This window comes from Ambystoma mexicanum, chromosome 12 (assembly GCF_040938575.1).
Source record: "Ambystoma mexicanum isolate Mex_15411 chromosome 12, UKY_AmexF1_1, whole genome shotgun sequence".
In the NCBI taxonomy this organism is placed as follows: Eukaryota; Metazoa; Chordata; class Amphibia; order Caudata; family Ambystomatidae; genus Ambystoma; species Ambystoma mexicanum.
Window position 1 is genome coordinate 285883544 of NC_090936.1, and position 25578 is coordinate 285909121.

Consider the following 25578-nt stretch of genomic DNA (forward strand, 5'->3'; position numbering starts at 1 on the left):
CCCGAAAGGGGGATGAGGATCTGAGTGTCATCTGCATAGTTAGTGTAGATGACACCCAATCTATCCAACTTGTCAAACAAAGGTTTGGTAAAGATGTTGTACATAGTAGGAGACACACATGATCCCTGGGGGACACCGCAGGAGACTTGTATGGGATCAGCAGCTGCTAGGGGGAGAAGACTCTCATATTCCGGTTAGCAAGGAAGGATTGAACCCAGGTTATGGCATTGCTTGAAAAATGGGCAGCGGAGCCGAGGTGATTGCATAAAACTGCATGATCTACCAGGTCAAAGGCTGCCAAAAGGTCAAGGGGGAGTAGCATAGCTGATTTTCCATTATCCTTCAACTCGTCAATTTGAGTCTTAAGATCAGTCAGGGCTGTTTCAGTGCCATGAAGGGGGCGGAAGCCGGATTGTCGTGCGCCTAGAAGGTTATTAGTTTCAAGGTAATCCTGAATTTGCAGGTAGGCTACCCTGTCGATAATTTTGAGTAGGAATGGGATGGTAGTGATGGGTCTGTAATTTGTCGGGATGGAAGGGTCGAGAGTTTGTTTTTTTAGCAGAGGTAGGACCCAAGACTGTTTAAGGTTATTGGGCACTAGGTTAGTCTTAAAGGAGGCGTTGATCAGTTTAGAGATGAAGGGAGCTAGGTCTCTCGCTGCATCTTTTATAATTTGAGGAGGGCAATTATCTCCTTTATAATTAGAAGGCTTTAGGGAGAGTATACTTTTTTCTGTCTCTAGTATTGTTATTTGTTTGAAGCTAAAGGGGTGAGGAGTGTTATTGGACTGGTTTAGGGAGGGCTGTACCTTGGGAGTAGGCTCCGCTGGCAATAGCAAGGCAGCTTTTTTAATTGCAATTTTGGTTTGAAGAGAGCTAATTTTTCCTGCACGGGCATTTTGTATATTAGTGCACCAGAGCTTATTTTTGGGATTATTATCAGTTTGCGGTATGGGTGATTCCATTTCACGCAGGTTGGAGAATAATTCCTTAGTGTCAGATTTGGCTTTAGCTATTCTGTTGTTGTAAGTGTTTTTTTTTGTGATAATAATTTCCTTTTTATATCGGTTGGCAAGGGTGGTTAACTTGATTTCGTTCTCCTCAGTAGGCGAGTGTCGCCATATTGATTGCAGTTTTCTTTTTTGAGTTATAAGGTCTTTCAGTTGAGGTGTCAACCAGTTATTCAGGTGGGAGAGTTGTTTGCCTTTACAGATTTTGGTGGGGGCGATCAGATCTAGAGCCTTGGTCATGGTGCTATTATAGGTTTCCACAAGTAAGGTCGGGTCTGTAATATTGTCTACATTGTTAAGGGTGGGGAGGAGGTGTGGAAGGAGTTGTTCTACCGTGATGTCTTTTTTACTTCTAATGGGGGGGGTGGCGGGGGCATAATTATAGGTTTAGGGTGGGTAAGGTCAAGTGAAGCAGAGAATGAGATTAAATGGTGGTCTGTCCATATTTGAGGAGTTATACTGGTGAGACTGATGTTGCAGTTCAAGTCAGCAACACAATCTAGAGTGCTGCCTTTAGAGTGTGTAGGGGTAGTGGCTTTTTGCGTTAATCCATAATCATGCAGTATTGCAGCGACAGATGTGGCATGTTTGCCATTACAGTCATTGAAGCCAAGGTTGAAGTCTCCTAATAGTAGGATTTGTGCATGGTCTTTTGTATTGTTAGTCAGGATACTAGTTAGGTCGTCCTCGAAGGTTCCTAGTAGTCCAGGTGGTCTGTAGATCACATAGATGGTGAGAGTACGGTTACATGAGAGTTGGAGTTTGGCAATGAGGAGTTCACAGGACTGAAATGACGTAGTAGTAGCTAGTCTGATAGGGAGGTTGGCTTTGTGGATAATAGCTAAGCCACCTCCTTTGGTGTTAGGTCTGTCAACTCTTAGCAGTTCAAGTGGTCTAGGAACCAGCTGTAGGCAGGTCAGGAAAGGGTTCAGTTGCAGGAAAGTCAAAGTTCCAGAGCATACCTTAAACAAGTATTAGCTTCAGAGTTATGCGTTCTAGTATTACGCGTTGGCAAGTGGCATGAACAAACTCCCACCCAAACGAATCACCCACTCAGCCTCACTGAATGCACACCAGACTAAGTAGTACCCTAGCCCAAACAGTACTTTAGGTGAAAGAAACAACTTCTGGGTGGGTGCATTCAGGATGCAGCAGCACAGGACATGGTCCTTGGATCCTTGGTCTGGAGATGAATGAATTGCCACTGGATAAGAATTTGCAGCAGCAGTCATCAGAGGAGACTTCCGGCAATGGACTCTTCATGCTTTCTCATGGCTCTGTGGATTTGGCGCTGGAGAGAGTATGGAGAGTAGAAAAGGGTGTGGGAGTGGGGAGAGATGAGAGGGGTGCAGGAGAGAAGTTGGAGTGAGAATAGTGTGCATGAGTGTAGTGGAAGGGTGAGCATATTACTGAGTTTGAGGAAGAAGAGGGGTGTAGTGTGGAGAGGGAAGAGTAGTAGTAGTGAAGAGAGGGAAGTTTGGTAGGAAAGAGAGTAGTAATATTGGAGGGTGGAGTTAGATAACAGAAGGGAAGACTATTGAGAGATAGAGGAGAGGGACCTCTAAGACATAGAGGAGTGAGAAGCGGGAAGGAGAGAAGGTGAGCGGAGTTGAACAGAGGAGAATAGGGGGAGGAGGAGAGTAGTAAGAAGAAGAGTGGGTCTGACAGCACATATATACACCACACGATAGAACTAACATTCTTGATAGTGTAGGGTCAATTTAGGAATTTGAGCTTAGATAGACAAGGCATTTGCCTTTAGGTCTGCACAACTAGCTGAAGGAAGACTTCAGGTCGTAGGGGTAATGGATCGCTAGAGACTAACCAGGGTGTGGGACACCTTGGTTAGGGAACAGGTGCCAAAAGAAAAACAAGAGAAACAACCCTACACGAAACTTAACTCTTGTCTCCAGGCCTGTAAATGCATCCACCTGTCCTGTACTGAACAATTAACTTGTGCTGTCTTCAAACCAGTGCGCTCATATTTGAATCAGCTGCACAATTCCAGCTGTTACCCAATAAAGCTATTGAACTCTTTTGGAGGTTCAGCTAATTCTTGTGCCATCTGTGACACCACAAAAATAGCAAAGGAGTAATTTGGAGCATACAAATAAAATATGTGTACCTATCTAATGCCAGTGGCGACAACAGCATAACAATAAGTGTAATTGCCAAATATGAATTAGGAATACGGTCCTTATTTATTTTAGGAAGCCATTGAAGTGTATTTATTTTTATAGTGGTACTGGGGTCAAAGGCCATTCTGGGTGGAAAGAGAACCTGGCCTGAGTATTTTAGTGATTGGGCCCACTGAAGGAAATTACTTTTAGAAAAACCTTTCATGAGCAGAACCACAGCCAGGACCACAGCCATGCTGGCACCCGATGAAGAGTGAATTATCTTGCCCTAAAATGGCTGGTAGTCAAAGTTAAACAATTATGAGACTCTGAGAACAACCAGGTATTATTGGAAGCTGAAGCAGGATGCAGGGTCCCAAGGGAGAGGTTCATCTGAAAATGGACTTCGATGGCAATGTTGAGCATAAGCATATCACCAATCCAAGGAAGTCTCAACATCACCAGATTGGTTTGGTGTACTCTCTTGCTAAAGATCTCTCTATATGATAAAAATGCTCTTGTATTCTGGTATTTTGAATGTACTGGAATATATAGAGCCCAAACTATGGCCCAAGGGCATCTAGGCGCTAACTGAGAAGCAGACATTCAGGGGGAGGGTGCCATATCGTGAGGAAGGATTAAAACAGATGAGTCTTTGGTGCCTTGCGGAACTGCAGAGTCCTGAAGTTGGTAAGGGAGCTTGTTCCACAAGGTGAAAACAAGGACTGAAAAGGTGCCGCCGCCTCAGTCATGCTCTCTCAAAGCATGGCACTTTCAAAGGCATATGAGAGGGCGAGTGAAGGCACCTGGCAGGGTAGTAGCGATGCAGTTTATTTTTCAAATTAGTTACGCCCGTGTCATGGAGTGCCTGGTGAGAGACACACAGAACGTTAAACTCAACTCAGGCCTTCACCGGCAGCCAGTGGAGTTACTGCAAAAGGCCGGCAGAAGGAGTAAGTCTACGTGCATTTAAGGCTAGGGACCTGCAGCCGCTGCACCTGGTACCCAGCCTGCCCCGGCTAGACCCTGGTACAGTAGTCCAGCGATCCCATGATCTCGATGGGAGCAATTTCTGCCAGACACCAGAGAATTCCGGAATTCCAATTGATGCTGCAATCTTCTTCAGGTGCTTTTTCTGCAAGCCTCTTTCTTAGTCTTTCTGTTGAACAGTGTTATTAAACAGGGTTGCACTCTCCCTGGTTGAGCTGCACAGGTTGCTATACTTTGCAATCGTGGGTCTTTGAAAATGAACTGAGATAGGGAGTGCAATAGACATCAAGGTTTCTGATTCTCGAGAGCTTGCAGAAGGTTTCTCGGGAATACATCAGGCTTTTGAAACATTGTCACTGAAAAGGTGGTTTCAATGTTTCTATTCATGTAATCCGGGAATAGGCTTAGTCTGTTCTGGAAGTGCTTTTACAGTGTTGAGAAGGGCTCTTTAGAACGCACTATGCTGACCAATGCACTTTTTCAAGGTTCGTGCTTGTTATTTGTGTATGAGAATGTAGCTACCTCACTAGGTCTGGTTTCAAGCCACTTATTGTTTTATTTTTTACTTAATGGGTATTAATAATGCACCTATACACAACGTGTTTCGAGGCGCATCTAGTGCTTGCACGGACATTGACTGAACTGAGTGGGTCAATGAACAGAATATACCAAATCAAGATGGATACCTCTCACAATCTTGTGACCAAGTATTCCTGGGACAGTGTCAGGAGAACTGTGCTGTTAATCCGATTTTGGGCAAGTGTACAATTGGCAATTGTGTTTCACTTCAGGGCAAAGGCTATTCCAACCTATCTTCATAACACGTGTCCTTTATGAACCCCTTTGGCTTTCCTCCAAGTGTCTGAGGGAAGTGTTGCTGGTAGAGTTTCTGATGAAAGCCATCTGATTCAAGGGGAAAGCAAACACTGCCCAACATCCACAGTTCACTTACTCTTAGGAGAGGCTTGTCCCCGCATTTCAGTGGAGAGAACTATTCAGACATCTGGGTGTGGAAAGTAAACCCTTTGGAAAAAGTCCCATTTTGTTATATCTATATACATTTCGACAGGAATCAAATTTACGCCATGATTAAAAAATAGCTGTTCCACCTTAATACTACTATGCAGTTTCAATGTAACGTGGGATAGGAAGCATTCTCTGCAGGCATGCCAAGTACACCAGCACTAGTGGTGGATGCATTCTTGAGAGCTGTCTGATTAGAGCTGACATAGCACTATCCTATAAGGCAATAGCATTAATCTTATATGGAGCACAACATGTAAGCATTTCATTGATGGGTGCCTGTCCAAAGATGGTTGCTCTGTGGCTTTGAACTGAAGGTGAACATCCAGGGATGTCCACTAGCTGGAGTTATGTTGTGTGTGGCTTTTTAATTGAAATGGCCTATTGTACTCCCACATTACATGAATAGTGCACTGCGATAGAACATTAAAGACGTACGCATGAAACAGAGTTACACGATAATACGTTTCATCTGATCTGTGCAGTTGAATTCATGTCGAAATGACAGATATGTCTTTATAATGTTAATTTACGGGAACATTCCTGGATTTAACTGTTGAAACTTGACAAGTCCGCCAGTGATGCTATTAACGAACATTTCAAACAGTTGCTAAACCTGCATATTGATAGAACCGATCGTCTTGTAGTATTGCTCAATGTTTGCACACTGAATATCCTCAACCCCACTCCTCTCACTCTCCAAAACAAGGTGAAAACTCTTTTGGCACAATTCACAAAAAATGTTCTGACGCAAGTGAAGGAATCCGGAATCCTTCATTTGCATCAGAAGAAACGCGGGTCACAGAGGGCATTAGAATGGGCGTCTCTGGGAAATGCACAACCCCCTTTGTGAACACCAGCCTGCAGTTCCTCAAATGTGGCAGGTGGAGTGAACATTCCCATGCACAGAGGGACGAGGGCATCCCAGGTTCACACATAGGGATGGACCTTTCAATGCATAATAAGGCCATGCAATCCCCTGTGCCTGTCTGCACCAAGCAGAGTAGAATGTGCAATGCACAGGAGGGTCAGGTGTGACCTTTCAGTGCATTCTATTGTCAATATTTCCAGGACAGCAATGGCGTGAACAGCAGTCCTTCTGCAAGCGTCTCAACAACTTTAGCACTGCTAGGAATGATTTTCAATACGTTTTTTTCCCACTTCAGCATATCAAAGGCCTTTTTCTGGCCTGAAATGCTGAATTGTACTCCCAAACACCAGGTTGATGCTGCACCCCTAGGAAAACAATGGTCGTGAGTGTAAATGCTGGCACTCATAAAGACAGGGTGGTAGGACTACATATCATTTGCACTAATGAACAGTCCTCAGGGAGTGAGCAGGCCACACTCTTGAGAAGTGTGTGACTTGTGTATTTTCTGGGAATCTGGCATCTGAAAAAAGCACTATCGATGGCTATTCCTGTTATCCGAGTCTTTGTGAATTGGACCTTTAAAAGCAACTAGACCAAGCAACACAAATCAGCTATTTCTATGCTACATTTCTCAAAGAAACATAACAAACACACCTGAGAGAAAGGGGCAGGGAAAAAAAAAGTTGCAGCAATGGTACTAAAAGAAGTTGGCTGTCATAAATGCTGTAATCTAAAGATTTTGTATCAACAATAGGGCAGACCCATCACATCAGATCTCAAGACTTTGCAGCGAATAACATTAAAATACGCTGCTGCAGATCTATGCAAAATGAACACGCATTGACAATGCCAACAGTTTGGCTTTTTGTGTAGGCATGGTAAAGGCAACTGCCAGGCACTGCTGTAGTGGTATCAACTGCCCATCGATGGTATCAGCTGTAAACATGGTGTGGTTATCTGGGCATCTAATCACAGGGACTTGCAAATGCTTAACCCTTATACACAAACCAAAACCTCGCCCTGACATCTGGCCTGTTGGTTGCTGCAGCTGTTGTGCAGCCTTTGTGCGAGAATCTATGGGGGAGAAACGCGAGTGTGCAGAGTCACTCACCAGAGGGGGTGGGTAGGGGAAGTGAGACTGACTCTGATTAACCCCCACGCTGTCGTGGCTTGCCCTGTCCCCTCTTGTGGTGAGCATTTGGATGGTCAGAGTAACTTTTTAGCCAGCAGTACCAGCTTCTGCCCTCACCTGCACAGGATAGCACAGTATAACATATATTGGACATTGTTTGCAAAGAAGTTTTGGGTCTTTCGCACATGCCTTTGGGATGTTGACATTGATATTGAGATCTGGATTTTGGATTTAAAGTTGATTTTGGTTGAATTTGGCTCATAACAATTTTATACTGTTTCTGCACATTTGCACATTTGGCACTCAACACCTTTCATACCCTTGCTAGCATATTTGCACATTTGCTGATTGCAGATTGCATATTGTGTATTGCACTTGAGCATTGAGATTTAGCATTGCCTACCATTGCACAGTACAGTTAACTCTATTATTATTAAGCCAAGGTTCTAGCATGTTTCAGTAATTTGTTACAACATCTAACATTTTTAAATTGTTCGTATTTATTGCATTTCTGCTTGTTTGCTGTTATAGCTTTGGCCAACTGTATTGATTATACTCTTTGGGATTACGGGATCAATTTTAACATCTAGGGCATTTTGAGATGTCATACGCTGTTATATGATCATTTAAGGTTGGAGAACTCATAAGGTTTGTGCCCTCGCATAATGGTTAAATGAAAGGCTTGTGAGGACAGTATATCTGCTAGAGAGGCGAAAAAACAGAAACATATTCCAGAGAAACACAAAGCAAATTCACAAAAATGTTTTGATCTCTACCTAAAGAATCTGGATGGAAAAAACAAAATAAGATATATGGGAACTGAGAAGCCTACTAGGATAGTTGCTTCGGGGCTTGTGGAACTTGGTGGAAAAATTGGAGAGTAGCTGAGGAGGGAGAGCAGGTGGAGGAGAGGTGACAGGAGATAATCCTTGAAGAATCCCAGGCCCCTCACGAAGATGAGGGCAAGATCTGGCTGGAGGCATTACTAGATGAGAAGCTGAACCCTATTCAGCAACTTCTTCTAAGGCAGGAAACAATTTGCCTGAGAGCGACATCAGTCACGGAGGCAACACAGTCTGACATAGTAGTCTCAAATTCATCATGGATTTGATGCAATCCTTCAAGCAGGGGGTCATGAACACTCTAGCTATCTTAGAGGATTCCATCAGAGAGCAGAAGATATGAGGAAACCCCAGCAGGATGCACCAGGGACCAAACAAAGGAAAGACCTGTGATGGTGGAAGGCACCAGGAACATAGGGCATATGGAGATGGTGGGAATGGAGGTTAGTGTCCCCAATCTAGCGTCCACTGATGCACATCATCAGATAGACCCAGAGAACAATGGGGTAAGTTTGTTGATGGGATCTAATACACATGGGAGGAAATCAGTGAGTCTGGTGAATATGAGCACAAAAGGCAAAAAGTTAAACCTGCCACCACCCACCGTCCCACTGATTGGGGCAATAGTGGATGTGCCAGGCCTCTGCAGAGGGAGATCTGAATCCACTACTTCCCTAATGAATAAAACAACTGGATGGATTCTAATTTAATGGGACCTAGTATTAATTCGGGTGAAATCATGATGGCCAATAGGGTAGGCTGGGTTGATCCAACAAGAAAATCTGTCAAGGGCGACTGTATTGTTCTTTCATTTGCAGACCGATCACTCATCAGTCATTTGACTAGTTCCATTCTGTCAAGAGATTTAAGACCAAATGTCAGTAAATTAATTAGTAAAGTGAATTTGCTGGCCTCCCTCTGCTCTAACCCTGGCGGGCGGAATAACTCTTGTGTTGATCAACCTGTGTTTGGTAGGAGGGACAGTGAGATAAGTGTCCTTTGGGAGGCCATTGACCTATCCTAATAATCACCATATTCTAAATCAAAGGACCAGACCTTCAGCCGATTAACCGGTCAGGAAAGCTGGCTGTGTATCAGCCACAGAAGCTGTAGCTGTGGTTTCAAATTGGCATGAATTATTCTCCACTATTGAAGAAATTGATTGACAGGCGGGCCCCCTGCCAGTGAACATCGTGGGTCCAGAAAGCAGGGGGAATTATATTGAATTGTTTAAAAATATATGATGGGATAATTTTGCAGAAAACTTGGACCTTAGATAGCCCCCTTCTCGATGGCTTTGAGTTTTATGGGGTAGCCACCAAATACAAATAACAGTGACGGATGTTTTGGTTGCCTGGCAGTATTGATTAAGGCCTCCCTTCATTGTAGGGTGGAGGACATCAGGACTGATAGGGACTATCTACAAATGTTTATGTTGTCTTGGCGGAATGAGGGGGTCAGTGGCAGTTCAAAACGTCTATAAAAGCCTGTAAAAGGCTCAGGCAAATAGGCTGAAACATCTTAAAATCCTAATTGAAGAAAAATAGGTGCGGGTAAAGTGGATGTTCTTCTAGATGCTTCGGAAGACATGACTCTTAACATTCCTAATTTTGCAATAAAATGCATGACCTTTGGGTATGTGCAAAAGGCCTCCACTTTTTGGTTTGGTTCATAGAATGGGGCATGCAGTCAGTTAATGGCCGTGTCCCCTCAGATATCCCGGGCCGTCCCACATTTCAAACCATCGATTATTTTCGCATTTCAGTGCAAATGTGGGATAGGATTCAGGAATTTGAAATACTGTGTGATCCCAGTAGTGATCACCACCAAATAAGTCTTAAATTGCAGGGGTTGTGGGGAATGAACAGAAGATTAATAATAATAATTTTCCAAATCTAGTAGAGGTGGAGACGACGCAGAACAGGAGAATTAATTGGGCCATCATTTTTAACTCAAATATACACCTTAAGATTTTAGCACAACAACGTCTTTGTATTTTGTCTATCTCAGACAATCCTGGTAATATCGCCCATGTTGTAACCAATTTTGCTGCTTTGATTGGGAATTTTTTGAAGGGTTTTGTGAAGACATGTAAGAGGAAGGCTAAGCTGAATAAGAAGGGCGGGTTTAATAAGGCATGTGTTCTCGTTTTCACGACCGGGTCGAAGTCTGGGTACCCCTGTTGACCGTGGCTGACAACGCCTTTTTGGAGTACAACAATTATTCAACCTCTTGGCTGTCAGACATCATTTTTAAAACATTTTAAAAGGGGGACCCGGCCAGCACATTGTCGTATCGACCCATCTCCCTGCTTGAGACTGTCATAAAAGTTTTTGGAGAGTGCTACTGGGGCACAATGAAACATGGCTCTCTGATCAGTCGTTTCTTTCGGACATTCAGCTTGGTTTTAGATCAGGGGTGGGAATCATGGAGCAGGCTCTGAACTTGTATCTACTGGTTACAAGTTTTGTGTTCTGTAAGTGGAAGCTGTATATCTTGCATTGTATATAAATGGTCTACACAAATCCCTGGTGGACTTCCAGGCAGATTTCCCAAGGCAGGGTGGTAGGGCCTTTCGAACCTTAGCATACGCTGATGACACCGTTGTGATAGCTAGAACCCCAGAGGCTCTTCAGAAATTGATCACTGCCTATGCTGAGTTTATGAATAGTTTGGAATTAAAAATGAATAGCACAAAATCTGTTGTGATGGCATGTGTTGGGGAGAGTAGGTTCAGGAAAATTATCCTTATGCTTCGTAAGGGGTCCATCATCCCAGGAGTTAGGGAATTTGACTATTGGGGGTACGTTGTTCAGCAACAGTAAGGGGCAAAGCACATCTAGCCAAGCAACAATTGAAGATGGCCCAATATCTGGGTGGGCTTTCACGTTTTACGGCCTGGTGTCATGGCCAACCATTAGATTTGAAACTTGAATTTTTTCGCACCCAGACAAAGGCTGCTGTCCTCTTTGGTTCCTCACTCTGGGTTTGCATGAAAAGGCCTGTCCAACAGATACAGGAAAACAAATTCCTCAAGGGCCTTTTGGGACTTTCAGTTTCTGCTCCTAGTTATGTCGTGCACCAGTAGCTGGGAGTTTGCTTCCTAAACGACCAGTGGGCTCTGGAACCAATTATTTTGTGGTTGCATCTCTGGTCAAATGAGAAGGCAAGCTTACACATTTTATTATTCAGTCTTTGTTGGTCAAGGATATATGGCAGAACATTTCTTGTCTTCCGTTTATAAGTCACTTTTTATTTGAAAAAAATGTCTAAGCACTTTTTCCCCTGAGCGCGCTGCTGCCATGAGCACATCAACAGCAGCAAAAATGTAGAGCTTCAGTTTATGTTTAGTGTGCAGTTAAAGACAAAAAGGAACGTAAGGAGTTCTCCATTCCAGAAAACAGAGCCATAGCAGCCATCAGTAGGGTCGGTCTTATTCAGCCATATCTTCTTATGGGCTCGAAAATAGGGCGACCGCTGGCTGATTACCCGTGCTCGGTTCAACAGCCTGCTGTTGAGAGTAAACATTGCTAGCTGGAAGGGCTTTTCGGATCTCGAGAGCTGTCCAGCTTGTGGAGACGCTGCTGGAGATATCTATCATTTTATTCTGGTCGGCCTTGCCTATATGGACATTAGAAAGGCTCCTGTTCTTCCTGTTTTTAGACAGTATAAATTGAGATCATTCTGCATTATCCTTCCTTTTATCGCTGATCCCAAATATGTTGCTTGGGCATTGCTATCCTTTTTAAAAAGAGCTATGTATCTCAGAAAAGGTGTCATGGTTAGTTATCATGTGAATTGCTTTTTTAGTGTTTTGATCATTTGCACTGGATACCTCAGGTTTCGGTGCGCATTATAAATAATAAACAAATACAAATACAAACATTTATTTTTTCTACAATGTGTTAAATTTTTTAAATGGTATCTTTCTTATGAGCCAATGTGGAAAATGTTAAATTGATTCGCTTTTGCAATTTTTGTGCTGTGTGATGTATATTTTTATTTGAAAAAAAGTATTGAAGGAATTAATGAAGGGATGAACGAGTATTAACTGACCACTGATGGCAGCAGGTGAAAAATGATGCGAGTAACTTGGCATATAAAAGCAGTGTCTGGTAAATGCCTAATACTTATACACAAGTCAAAACTGTTGACTTTGCCAATGCTTGTTTTTAAAAGGACTTTAGCGAAGGACACACATAGGGCTTCTAAATCTAGTGGCTGAAGGAATACCTGGTTAAGGCATTTTTATTACACTAGTATCAGGTTTACAGGTCCAATTAATTCATTAACTCACAGAAGACTGCTTTAAAAAATCACTGGCAGGCCCTTGAGAGAAAAGTTTGATTGTAAGGCTTGAATAAAGTATCTCAAAGTGTTCCCATTAGGAGGTGCTTTGGGCGGGGAGGGGCAGGAACAGGGTTGGAATGGCCAAAGGATTAGCAAGGCCATGAGCCGTCAATGGGTGGGCAAACAACCAAACAACGCCTTCAAGCTGTGTGCCCCTTCTCATATTCCATTGTTCCCTATTTGCACTCTAATGCAATAATTTTGGCTTATAGGCGGCAAAAGTGTCACCTAATAGCCCAAGCTAAAAATGAGCACACTTCATGTTTCCTAATTGCAGAAATCAATTACTTACAAACTCTGATTGCCATCAGAATTAGAACTCTCAATATCCATGAAATAAATTACTATTCCTAATGTTTTACTCAGGAAAGACATAGGGCCTGATTTAAAAAACATTTTCCAATGGGATCAGGACCATGCTCTCATAAGCAAGAATTATTTCAGGTTTCGTTTATAATTAGCCTTAGTCATTTGTGTAAGTTGTAGGAGTGCTTTTTCAAATTAGTACCCGGTGAGGGGGTGTGGCAGCCTCTCATTCAATGAGGAGGCTTGGAATGGGGGAATTACCAGTGGTAGTCCCCCCACTCCGAGCCAACTCACAGCTAGAGGCCGCCCCGTTCACCTGCCAGAGAATGAGGTAAGTGCTCTGTGCTCCCCTCCTACTCCCCAGATTTCCCTTTCCTCCCCTTTCCCTCCACGTACCTTCTTTTTGCTCCTCATCAAGAGTAGATGCGCTGGAAACACACGTCTGCTTCCGACTTGCGACAGGCCGCCATGGAAAGGACGAAGCGACTTCACGTAGTCCCTTCTTCCTTTTCATGGCAGTCTTTTTTTTGTTTACTTTTTTTCCTATTGTTTTCAATGGCCGCCATGGAAAGGGAAAACGGACTGCGTTTTTCCTTCCCAGAGACCATTTTTGTAACTTTTTTTTCTGTTCCGAAACGACGACGCGTTTCCGGTCCGATAAAAAATTGCCTTTAGCACCCCAGTTATACGTGCCAGGGTACTAATAGCAATAAGCCCCTTGCAAGGGGGGGCCTTACTACTTCAGGTAATGCCGCAGGCTCGGGCCTGTAACTATGGGCCCCGGGCATTACCTGAAGTGGAAATGCCGACCCCAGCTCGCGGCTTATTGCTGAAATGAAAACCTGAACATGACTAGTTTTATTTTGTAATAATCTCCTTTTTTGGAGTCGTGGGTTATGTTTGTGATATGTTTTAATGTTTGTTTATACAAACAGGAACGTGTTAATTTTATAAGAAAAGACACAATGGCACAATGATCTTATGAAACCATTTGCATTGTGCAAACAGGACTTCCATTGGTATTAGGTGTTACAATGTTATTGCCATTTTACTCCTGTACCTTGGGAGACAGAACGGTAACACAATTTATTTCCAGCAAAGACCATGATTTATTTATGGCAGCGTTACGTTTATTGTACATTAAACACATCTGTACTCCTTTTTTTTAAAAACATTAAATAATGCTTAAAACAGCATGGTACTTAAGAAATTATAAAATAAAAACAGCTTGATATGATATGATTGGTTATTTATAACTCGCTTAATACCCAGAGGTTTAAGCGCGGACCCAGGGATCGTACCTGTGTGGCTCCGTGTCGTCTTGCTTCCAAGGCGAGCGCGTTGCGGCTGAGCTATCCTCCCGAACTTAAAACATAATTTCCAGCAATGTTTGCATTTATTTCCTTTAAACAATCCTTAAACGTGTAGAATTATAACAAAAACTGTTATCCTGGTAACCAGAGGGATTTGTGAGTGATACCTAATGGCTGTTTACACTTAAATGCGCGTGGCTCTTGTAGAATTGCTATAACAAAGGAAGGCGTGATCAATAGTATAGATTGCAAAATAGCAATGCCTCATATGATGCTGAGGAACTGCTAAATGATGCTAATACTTGGCCATCAGGTGGCAACAGTTGGCAAACACAAGGGCAATAAACGGCAATGGCTGGCAAATGGCTATCCATTGCCTATACAACAAGCCAAAACTGTTGCCAGTGCTAATGTGTGTCCATTGGAGGAGCTGCTTGTGTGCCAGTGGTATTTTTTATTATTAGGCAAGCTCATCCATTCCAAGTTTCCATCTTGCCCTTCATAAAACAGACCTAGAAAGTGTTGCGGTATTGTCTTACGAGAAATACAAACCAGGCATCCGCTAGGAATCCTTTCTTTACACCGTAACATAAACCAGGCTGGCCTATTTTAAGCACCCTGTGAGTTATTACATAGTTTCAAAAGAGTTTATTCTATTATATTCCCATTTGTATCACGTTCGTTTTTTTTCCAGTTTCAGAGCTCAGCTGCATCACAGACTAAACTGTACGTACCGTTCTGACCTCCAGCCATCTGTTGGCAGCCGACAGGAACAAGTAGGCGATGTTGTTAGTGTCTGTCAGTTCCAGCATGCGCTGCTTAAATCTGGCTTCATGTCTGCAGAATAAAGTGCACTAGTTATACATGCATATGGTCACTTTTCTAAAAACGTGAATGTCCATGTCAGGGGCCAGAGCACTGAACATAAGCATGTAAAAGGTCAAACATTACAGCAATACAATTAAAATGATTTATCATGTATCCCAAATGACTAAATGGAAATCAAAGGGAAATATTAAAAGGACACTAGATCTACATAAACAAAAAGTTGAAAATAGGGTGCAAATGTTCAAGTGTAATGCTACTAGAAACACATAGAATTCACTCACCTCAATTTGTGAATTAAGGCCAGTACATGGCACAAACGCGCTTCAAACTTTGCAAATAATGTCAAGCCCCTCTAGCACTAACCAACCAACCATTGCCATCCATCTTCCTAAAGGGGTGGAGCCCCTACGCTGTGCTCTGCTGCTGCAGAGCTACACAGAGAGGACCATGCACTCACGTGTATTTCACCACGACCACTCACCCGTCTCGTAAGACCCGCAACAGCTGCTACCTTCCTGCAGCCTGCACAACGTGATCCCAACCTGCTGCCTGCACCACTGTTGTGTTTGTTGGTCCAGAACACCAGAATTCATGCAACAAGCGAAGCGCCAGCCATTTGTATTCCCAGCTGTTCATAAGATGGCCGCCACCCGCCCGATCCGTTTTTGTTTATTCGGCTACTAAGCAACCTGTTCCGACGCCGCTAGATCAACCAATTGCGGCCGCCGGCAGGTGGAAGCGGCCCTACCGCCTAAAGCCCGTAGCACAAGGCCCCCTGTCCCGAGCCCAGCTGCCATCCATCTTCCTAAAGGGAAGGAGCCCCTAGGCCGTGCTCTGCTACTGCAGAGCTACACAGAGAGGACCACACGCTCACTGTGCCTGCCACGTGTGTTTCACCATGACCACTCACCCGTCTCGTAAGACAGGCGACAGTAACTACCTTCCTGCAGCCTGCACGACGTGATCCCCACCTACTGCCTGCAATTGCCCCACCACAGTTGTGTTTTTTGGCCCAGAACACCAGAATTCATGCAACAAGCGAAGCGCCAGCTATTTGTATTCCCAGCTGTTCATAAGAAGGCCGCCGCCCGCCCAATCAGTTTTTCTTTATTTGGCTGCTAAGCAACCTGTCCCAATGCAGCTACATCAACTAATTGTGGCCACTAGCAGGCGGCTGCCGGCCCTTGCACCTGAGGCCCGTATCACATGGCCTCTTTTCCCGAGCCTGCCGGAGCCGGGAGGACTGGAGGCCTGCCACCACTATTGCTGCTACAATACCACAAAACTATCTAGATCGCCTGCCCATCCGTCAATATCAACCACTATAAACTGCGCATGGCGGTAAGACTGATCTCCCCCATTTCCCTATCAAAGTGCCCACTGCTCACCTATGCACGCTGTTCCTTTGTCTGGCTCCGCTAGGCCTGCTCCTACCATTTCCACTCACCTTCGCACCTGTGCTTGCCAGCCCCTGCAACTTGCCTTGCTCTGAGGTTGCCACTGCCTCGGCTCCCACTGCTCTACCAGACCTGCCCGAATGCCCATCTATGCAGCCCATTGTTTGCGCACTCACTGATACTATTGCTGCATATTGAAATATAGGCACTGCATTTGTGACCCGTACGTATCCAATTGCCCCCGCACCTGTTTTTGTGCACAGTGTCACCATGCCCGTTAATAAATCGCCCCACACACCTATTAACACCATGTATCATGACAGTGGCCTCGCTCCACAAAATACGGACCCCACTGCTAAACACCATTGTAACTAAGTGTTTCATTGCATAACTAACACCTTACTGGAATTATTATGCTATCCTTTTCATTACCTGTACTAGAAGGCAATTGCTGTTTGAACTGCATTACCGCACCACAAAATCTAGGTTTTCCCACCTTAATTTACGAAATCATTATGAACCTGTCCATATGATTATGTAGCCGCTTCATGGCACCTGATCTGAATGTCTAGCTACTGCTGTATTATGATTAGAAAGTCGAGCTAACTGCTGCACTATGATCTGATAGTCCAGCTAACTGCTGTATTATAGGAACACGCTAAGCACCCCTGTATACACATTGCCAATTGTCTATTGTGCATGCCCTAACATGGACCTCAAGCTGCCCAACTCAAATTATGTTCCCTCTACGTCCTTCCTCCCACCTCTCCTCAGTCCAACACCAGCCCTATATGCCACCAAACCAATAGCCGCGCACAACCGCACTCATCCGCTACCCCATACCATGATTAACTCATATAGCTTACCAGAACCCCCTCAACATGTCCCAGGACTACCCACATAAGAAATCTACTGCTAGGAACCCACTCTGGACACAGTGCATCCTCACACAAACCTAAGCAACTCAATTTAACTCCCCTACCTACACCAAAACCTAGACAGACTGTCCCACCAGCCAACAAAAAGGTCACGACACCACCCAACCACATCCATAAGAAAAACACCACCAAAACCCATCCCAACCGACTCCAATGTGTACTCATTAATGCACGCTCCCTACCAGCACATGCTACTTAGATCCACGACTTAATTACAGACCTGGACCTTGATGTGCTCGCCATCATGGAAACTTGGTTACATGAAGCTTCTGGTCCTGCCATTTCTCTTGCCCTTCCACCTGGCTTCACCATTCTCCGTCAGGACAGAACCACCAACAAAGGAGGCAGGGTTGCACTCATCTACAAAAAACCCTTGACGCCAGGCAAATAATATCCCCAGTAGCTGATAACAGTGATGCCTTATCAGTAAAACTATCTCTCTCAACTAACAACATGCTAACTCTCAACATCATCTACCGCCCCCCTGGCCTGCTGCTATACTTCCAAGGCAATCTCTTACATCTATTAGAAGACAACCTAAAAAATAACACCAGAGCACTCCTGATGGGAGATTTCAACCTGGGCTTCAACAACACAAATGACAAGCAAGGCAAAGCCTTTGCCAAAGCACTCTTAGATATGGGCTTTATCCAAAAAATTCACAGACCTAACTCACACAAAAGGCTGCATATTAAATAGGATTGCTGATCACATCTGTTCAGAAGACATCAGTTCTAATACACCACGCCCTTTGACCGACCATCACCTCCTACACTTCCACATCCTTACTAGAACCTGTGCCAAAATTACCTTCACACCTCTGGCACAGAATCACTCCCACAGCCACATCCGAGGCATCATCCTCAACAATAAACAGACGTTTTTGGTCTGGATGCTGTAGGACCGGGGCAGAGGTGAATGTGGACTTCAATGTTTCAAAGTCTTTCTGGGCTTGATCAGACCATACAAAGCGAGTTTTAGAACTGATTAAGGCAGGCAAGGGAGCTGTGATGGCCGAAAATAAGTGTATGAACCGCCTGTAGAAGTTTGCAAACCCTAAAAAGGATTGAAGAGACTTTACATTGTTTGGGACAGGCCAGTCCAAGATCCCTTTAACCTTATTTCTGCTCATTTTAACCCCCTCACTGGTGATATCATAGCCTAAGAATTCCAACTGGTCAGCATGAAAAACACACTTCTCCAATTTGGCATAGAGGTTGTTTTCAAGCAATCTCTGCAAAATGGTGGAGACTTGTTGGACGTGTTCCTTATAGGTAGAAGAGTAAATGAGAATGTCGTTGAAATAGACAACCATGAACTGATCCCGTAAGTCCTTGAACACATCGTTGATGAAATACTGGAAGGTAGCTGGGGCATTTCAAAGACCGAATGGCATAACCAAGTACTAGAATAGACCATACTTAGTCTTGAATCCTGTTTTCCATTCGTCACGTTCTCTGATTCTCACCAGATTATAAGCCCCCCTTAGGCCAAATTTGGTAAAAAACTTGCAAGAACCTAGTTGATCCAACAGAACAAATATCAGAGGAATCGGATACTGATTCCGTACTGTCACCGCATTCAATTCCCTATAATCGATACAGGGGCGTAAGTCTCCCTCTTTCTTAGGTACAACGAAAAGTGGTGATGCTGCTGGAGACCTGGAGGGGCAAATGAACCCCGTCTGGAGTGCTTGATCTAAATACTCCTTTAAGACCAGATCCTCCTTTTGTGTAAGTGAATAGATGCTTCCGGAAGGCATCCGGGCATCTGCCACTAATTCTATCAGACAATCATAAGGTTGATGCAGAGTTTCCGCCACCTTCTTATCAAACACGTCCCTAAAATAATAGTATTCCTTTGGAAGGAGCAATGTAGTAATAGCCCCAACCGTTAAGGCTGAATCTAGGAGCCTGGAACTAGGATTTCCGAATTCAACCGTATCTGCATGACAAGACTCCTGACATTGTTCCGAGGTAAACTCAACTGAACGTGACATCCAATCGATGGAAGGGTTGTGTTTCATTAACCTTGGCAACCCCAAAATCAGCTTCAGTTGTGGAGCTGAAATAACATCAAAACGGATGATCTATGAATGACCGTCACCAATCGATAACACAAGATCTATGGTTTGTTCTGTCACGAAACCAGAAATCAGAGATGTACCATCCACTGCATTAACTAATTCTGGTCTTTTCTTGGGAATCAATGGAATGGAATGATCACGTACAAATTGTGCATCCACATAATTTCCAGTAGCACCTGAATCAATTATTGGTTCAACAGACCAGGTTGTCTCAGGGGTAGAAGACAAAGTAGCCAAGACTGAAAAAGGAACCGAGGATCTGGGGTCCATGACCGCTTGACTCGACAAAGGGACCCCGTCTATTGTCGAGCTTTGGCGTTTCCCGCCTTCTTAGGTTTCTTAGGACAAAGTCTCAGGAAATGACCCGGTGACCCACAATAGAAGCATAAATGGTAGAATCTTCGAAGCTCCCTTTCTGAAGGAGTGAGTGGACCTCGAATGGCACCAATGTGCATTGGTTCGGAGATTGAGGCAGGAGTTACTGGCGTCAGAACTGTTAGGATGGTTCTTTGTTCCCCCTTTCGTTCAGCCTTACGGGCATCGATTTGCAACACAAGGTCGACCAGTTCTGGAAAACCACTAGGAACCACTGGTACTGTTGCCAAAATATCCTTTAAGCCTTCCGAAAGACCCTTGTAAAACAAAGCAGATTTCTTTTCGTTGGGCCAATCTGTTTCTGCAACTAACTGGTTAAATGTAGCCAAACACTCCAAGAAGGATTTGTCTTTCTGTTGTAAAGAAAGCAATTCCAAGTCTGTTGCCTGTGACTTATATCTGGTATCAAACACACTGGTCATAGCCGTAATCAGAGCCTCACAATCATACAGTAAAGGGCTACTCTGTTCCGGCAAGGGATTGGCCCACACTGCTGCAGTACCCCCAAGGATAGACAGAACAAATGCTGCCTTAGTAGTAGCATCAGGGAAGGATGCAGGCCACCACAAGAAATGTAAACGGCACTGATTAATGAATGTTCGAAAGGTCTTAGGAACCCCTAGGAACCTTCTGGCGGGGCTAATGGAAACTGTGTTGCCATGTAGACTGGGGTTGACTCAGTTCTTGAATGAGCCCTTCCTGAAGTTGAATCCACTCCAGGACTCGATGCTCCAGCCCCGGATTGCAGACCAGCATGCAACTCATTAATACGACGTTGAGTTGCATCATGTGCGGCTTTCATGTCAGCCCTAAGGTCTTCCACCACTTTGGATAGAGCCGCCAAATGGTCAACGGCCTCTTCCATTTTGTAATGGCTTCTGAATATGTTAGGACACAAGTGCTCAGTATAGTAGTGATGGCTTGACACGTCGTGATGCAATTTAGGCTTTCTGACAATATACCCCTCAAGAGTACAAAAGGACAGATTGAGGTGAGTATTGCCCGAAAATATGGTACACCCTGGTACTCCAACAGCTGGGTGCGAGAAAAAATAACCAGATATTAACATGTGGGTTAAGGCAATGGACTCTTCAAAGCAAGATACTGAACTGATACTCACAAACAAGAAAATCAAACTGGGACTGAATAGTTCCAAGTTAGATTGGTGAGTACCTTGAAAACAAGGAAAGTAACTGTTACCAGGAGTACAGAAATAGCAAGAAAGTAAGAAACAAATAGTCTTGTGCTTACCAAAGGAGTGACCTGGATAGGTGTTGCAGGAGAGTAGGAAATGGAGTGGCAGTCCGGAAAACACAATGTTTTGTTTTCCTATACCTGACGAGGACGCCTAAAGAGTTAATTGACCAGGGTGCCGTTGCGCTGGTGTCCTTTGATCCTTGCGCTGATGCGCCAATGTCCTTAGGTCCTTGAGTCGATGCGCAACAGACCTCAATGTTCCAAAAATGTCTTTGACAGTTCCAGAAAGAAGATATGACACAGGTAAGAGTCAAGTGTTGAGATGTATGCAGTCCGTGGGTTTTCCAATTGTAACGACGAGCAGGTAAGACTTGTGAAATGAGATAACTGCAGTTCGTGGAAGTTCCGGGTCTGGTATGAGCAGGTAAGACTTGAGAGATTAGACGAATGCAGTCGGTGGACGTTCCGTGTCTGGTATGAGCAGGTAAGACTTGAGGGATTAGACGAATGCAGTCCGTGGCCGTTCCGGGTCTGGTATGAGCAGGTAAGACTTGAGGGATGAGACAAATGCAGTTCGTGGCCTTTCTGGGTCTGGTATGAGCAGATAAGACTTGAGGGATTAGACAAATGCAGTCGGTGGCCGTTCCGGGTCTGGTATGAGCAGGTAAGATTTGAGGGATAAGACAAATGCAGTCCGTGGACGTTCGGGGTCAGGCTTGAGCAGGTAAGACTTGAGGGATAAGACGAATGCTGTCCGTGGACGTTCCGAGTCGGGCTTGAGCAGGTAAGACTTGAGAGCAATGACAAGAAGGAAGCAAGGAAGGTCACAATGTGGGCCGGGGAATCAAGTAGCCAAGGAGACAAGGTACAAGGTACATAGCTTTGAAAACAGACAAATTCAGAAGCGCCGCAGAGCGCGGGGATGCAGCTTAAGTACTGGTCACCTGACCGTACACACAGGACAGTGCCGTAGGCCTGAGTACGTACGCAAATACCATGGCTGCCAGCGTTTCCATGGCAACCGATAGCAATCTGTAAAAGGACATGCCAGAAACGATGCAGCACGTTTCTGAGGCATAGCAGACCACCTTGATTTTTAACCAAAATCGTTTGCTCCCCTGGGGTTACTAGGTAATTTGTTATTGTGCGAGCCTAATCTATGTTTGTCCTACGAGGCATTCAACGAAACCCTGACTTTATCTGAGTAGTTCTTTCCTATTTCTAGATTTTGTCCTAATACCTCTAGGCCTTTGGTCCAAAGCCTTTCCTAACTTATTTGAAAATATAAACTGTTTGGACCTAATTCTCTCTTGACTGTGGGATCATTGCCCAACCTTCCTACATTATGTATTGCATGCTCTCTTTCCCATAGACACAGTGGAGAAGGTGTGGCTAGATGGGGACAGTGACGGTTGTTATTCTGAGTTCACTGGAATGGAAAGAAAAAAAGAGAAACAGTGGTGCCTTTTAATAGATCAAGAGCTGCAGATGAGGATCTGCATTACTCAAAATGTGTGACACACTGCAACACTAATTCTCCACATTATCCTTCCACACATCCCTTCTGCACTCTCAGTTTCTTTCTCTGAGCCTTTGACTTAGGTCGTTTGTTATGTACCATCTGACCAAAAGGAAACCAAGTAATAGCAACCACCCTTCAGTAAATAGTGTGGACATGCAAGCTGCCTATGTGTCCATGGTGGGCTTCAGTTATTTGGAGGGTAATATGCTTTTCCTCCCTGTCTGCAATAGGCTTTCGCTCTGAACACGGCCAGTCTTCAGCTCTTTAGTTCAGATAGGGGTCCCCAGCTAGTACTTAAGCTGAGCTACAGCAGAAATTGAGCAATGTCTCTGTGAGGATGCTCTCAATGGGCAGGATGGCAGACAAATGAGAGGGAGAGAGAGAGGTAGAGGGAGGAAAACCTTTTTTGTTGTTGGTTTATTAAAACCTTTAAAAAGTTAACATAACAAATACAATTTAAAAGACAAGTTGCAAGTTACTAATACAAAATTATTCAATTCCCAATAAATGAAGATACAAATATAAATATGTATGTAAAATGTAAATATATATATATATATATATATATATATATATATATATATATATATATATATATATATATATATATATATGTTTTTCACCAAGAGTAAAATACACAGATACATGTTTCATGTGCAGTGTTTTCGTGGCAGGCATGAATTAATCAATAAGCGCAATGTGTCTTAGAAAAGGTAAAACTGTCAAATATAAGGGTGTGTGGTTAGCAAAATACATGCAATCCCAAATTTGCACAGGATCTACCAGTTCATTGTTAGTAAAAAAGGTACCTAAGAGATTGGTGCATTGATTAAATAGGGCTGGGCACAATATTAATATGTCTTTCAATTTTTCGATCTCATTCAGCCCACAAAATCTAAAGAGGAGATGGCTGCTCCTTATTATCTCTGATATGAAGTATTTCCCTAGTGTGCCAAATGTGTAACCCTAGTCTAAGGAATTGCATTCTCAAGTTAGCATTAGGAAATGTCATGAGGTACGTGGATGAAGCAGCCCTTGTTTCGTGCACCTGCTTCTGCTCTCTGTATAACTTATAGGTGGACAATTCTTGTAAAGTCAGTATCCAATCATGATCCCATAGTGGTTTCTTAGCTGTCACAGGACAATATTTTGGGCCTCATTCTAAGTCGTTCAGTCCGGCAAAAATGTGCTGGTATTCATGCATACCGGCACTTTACCGGACTGGATGACTACGAGTTTGCAGGTGGGGCACCTGGGTTACCTCCAGGCAGGCGCCCTACCACCATGAAAAGATGTAATTACTGTCACCGGTATTGCCGGTGTTGGTAATGACAACAAATCCCCTCAAGGAGTCTTATCGGACTCCATGAATGGGGATTTGCACTGTCACTCAGGCACCTGTAATCTGGCGGCAATGCTGCTGGATCGGGTGCCGGAAACAGTAACTACATTTGGTAGTATCATAGTGGCTCTATGGCCAGGATTCCGGCAATGTAAGAATGAGGCCCAATGCTCCTCATTACAAGCAGATCGGTGCGGCAAAAAATTGCAGTAATGTAGTGGTAACCCTGTTACCACTGCATAACTGCACTGCTGTACTACAACTTTAGTTGTGAGGAAAAGGAAAAGTTTCCAGCATTAATTCTGCTGCCTCACTGCCAAAAATCAGCAAAATTGGTGGAATTACTGCCAGTATTAATTCTAGCTAAGTCCACATGGAGTCCTATGCGCACCATAAATGGGGACTAACACCACCATACCACCACTTGTAATTCAGCAGTAATTCCACTGCTCCAAATGACGGCAACAGTAATTCCGTTTGATGGTATTCCAACAGATTTACCACCGGAATACTGCCAAACTTGTATTGAGGTCCACTGTGTAGCCATCAATCCATTGAGCTCCAGATATCGAACAATATACCATTACATTTTTCCACCCATTTTGCTAGTCTGTCACCTCTATTGGCTGCCCGAACTTTACACAAGTCCTTGTGTAAGGAATTCTGCAGCGGCACAACACCTTTCTGAATAGGCATAAAGAATTCCACAAAGCCCTGCCCCTACGTGACAACAAGTCCAGCTCAAAGTGTAACAAAGGATCATGGGCAGAGTTAGGTAAACCCAGAACAGTCCTCCAAATATTGCCTTCTAGCACTTCTCAATCATTGACATTGAAAGCAAACAGACCTTAAGGATAACCTTCCCATTATAATATTTGATTGCAGGTAGAAGAGAAAGTCTACCTATTAACAATTCAGCTTCTTTAGTCTGGGAATCATCTTAACCGCTGTTGCATGGATCTTGTGTCCCAAAGTCACTTTGCAACCATTGGGGTTGAGCAGAATAACAAGATATGTAAACTGGGTTACAACCTCAAGAGGAGAACTGTACAGGTAACATGTAAATCCTATCTTGTGTCACAAGGATGATAATCTCATAATTTTCATTTCAGTTTTATCAATGATGAGGTTATTCATCTCCACGAACAGAACAAGAGGACCACATTGTTGGCATAGGCTAGTCACAAAATATGCAGGTTTTCCAGGCGGGGTGCTTCAAATGTGGCTGATTCTAAGTATTGGCCCATGTATAAGATATAGATGTGAGACAAACAGGGCGATAGTACATACCCCTGTCTCAGTCCACATTCAGTGGGTATGGTATCTGAGAGACCTCCTGATAAATCCAATCTCACCCTGATAGAGGTATCAGTATGAAGATGGATTACTACACTAAGGAAATCCACTGGCTAGCGCAACGTAGAAAGCTTCTATCATAATTTAGTATGGTTCACTGTATCGAACGCTGAGGTAAGCTCTATCAAGATAAGATCAGCAAAGCATTTGCCGTCAACGTCCAGCAACGTGATTGTTCTATAGTTACAGGGCTTCATGTGTTCCCCCTTTTGGAGTATGGGAACTGCGTAAGACAATTTCCAGAGGCTGATGTTTCCCAATAGATTATAATATTAATAAATACTACAAAATATATTCCCACATTTTGGGGGTTTATTTTAGTACCAGATTAGAAAATCCATTAGGTCCAGATGCAAGAGAATTGCGTGCACTTTTTATTATTATTGTTATTTCTTCACAATCCGTTGAACACGCCCACTTGAGATCCTCACAATCTCATATTTCAGCAGAGTTGAAGTGTGTAGCAGAGCACAGTACTAGTAAAGTGCATTTCCCAAGCAAGTCCACTAATTGAGTTAGTCTATTTCTCAACCAGAGACCAAAATTAATATTTGCAGCTAAAGACATTGCTGAGGGCGCTTCTC

General features: G+C 43.8%; 1 protein-coding gene across 4 annotated transcripts in view; it reads right to left on the bottom strand.

Annotated features, from left to right (window-relative positions):
• The window catches only part of ABCC9 (ATP binding cassette subfamily C member 9), a 1387936-nt gene that overhangs the window by 350867 nt on the left and 1011491 nt on the right, over positions 1-25578 (bottom strand). For all 4 annotated transcript variants that reach the window (XM_069628445.1, XM_069628446.1, XM_069628447.1 and 1 more), the window contains one exon: positions 14688-14790. In XM_069628445.1, coding sequence (XP_069484546.1) covers positions 14688-14790 — 103 coding nt within the window. The remainder of the gene's footprint in view (positions 1-14687; positions 14791-25578) is intronic.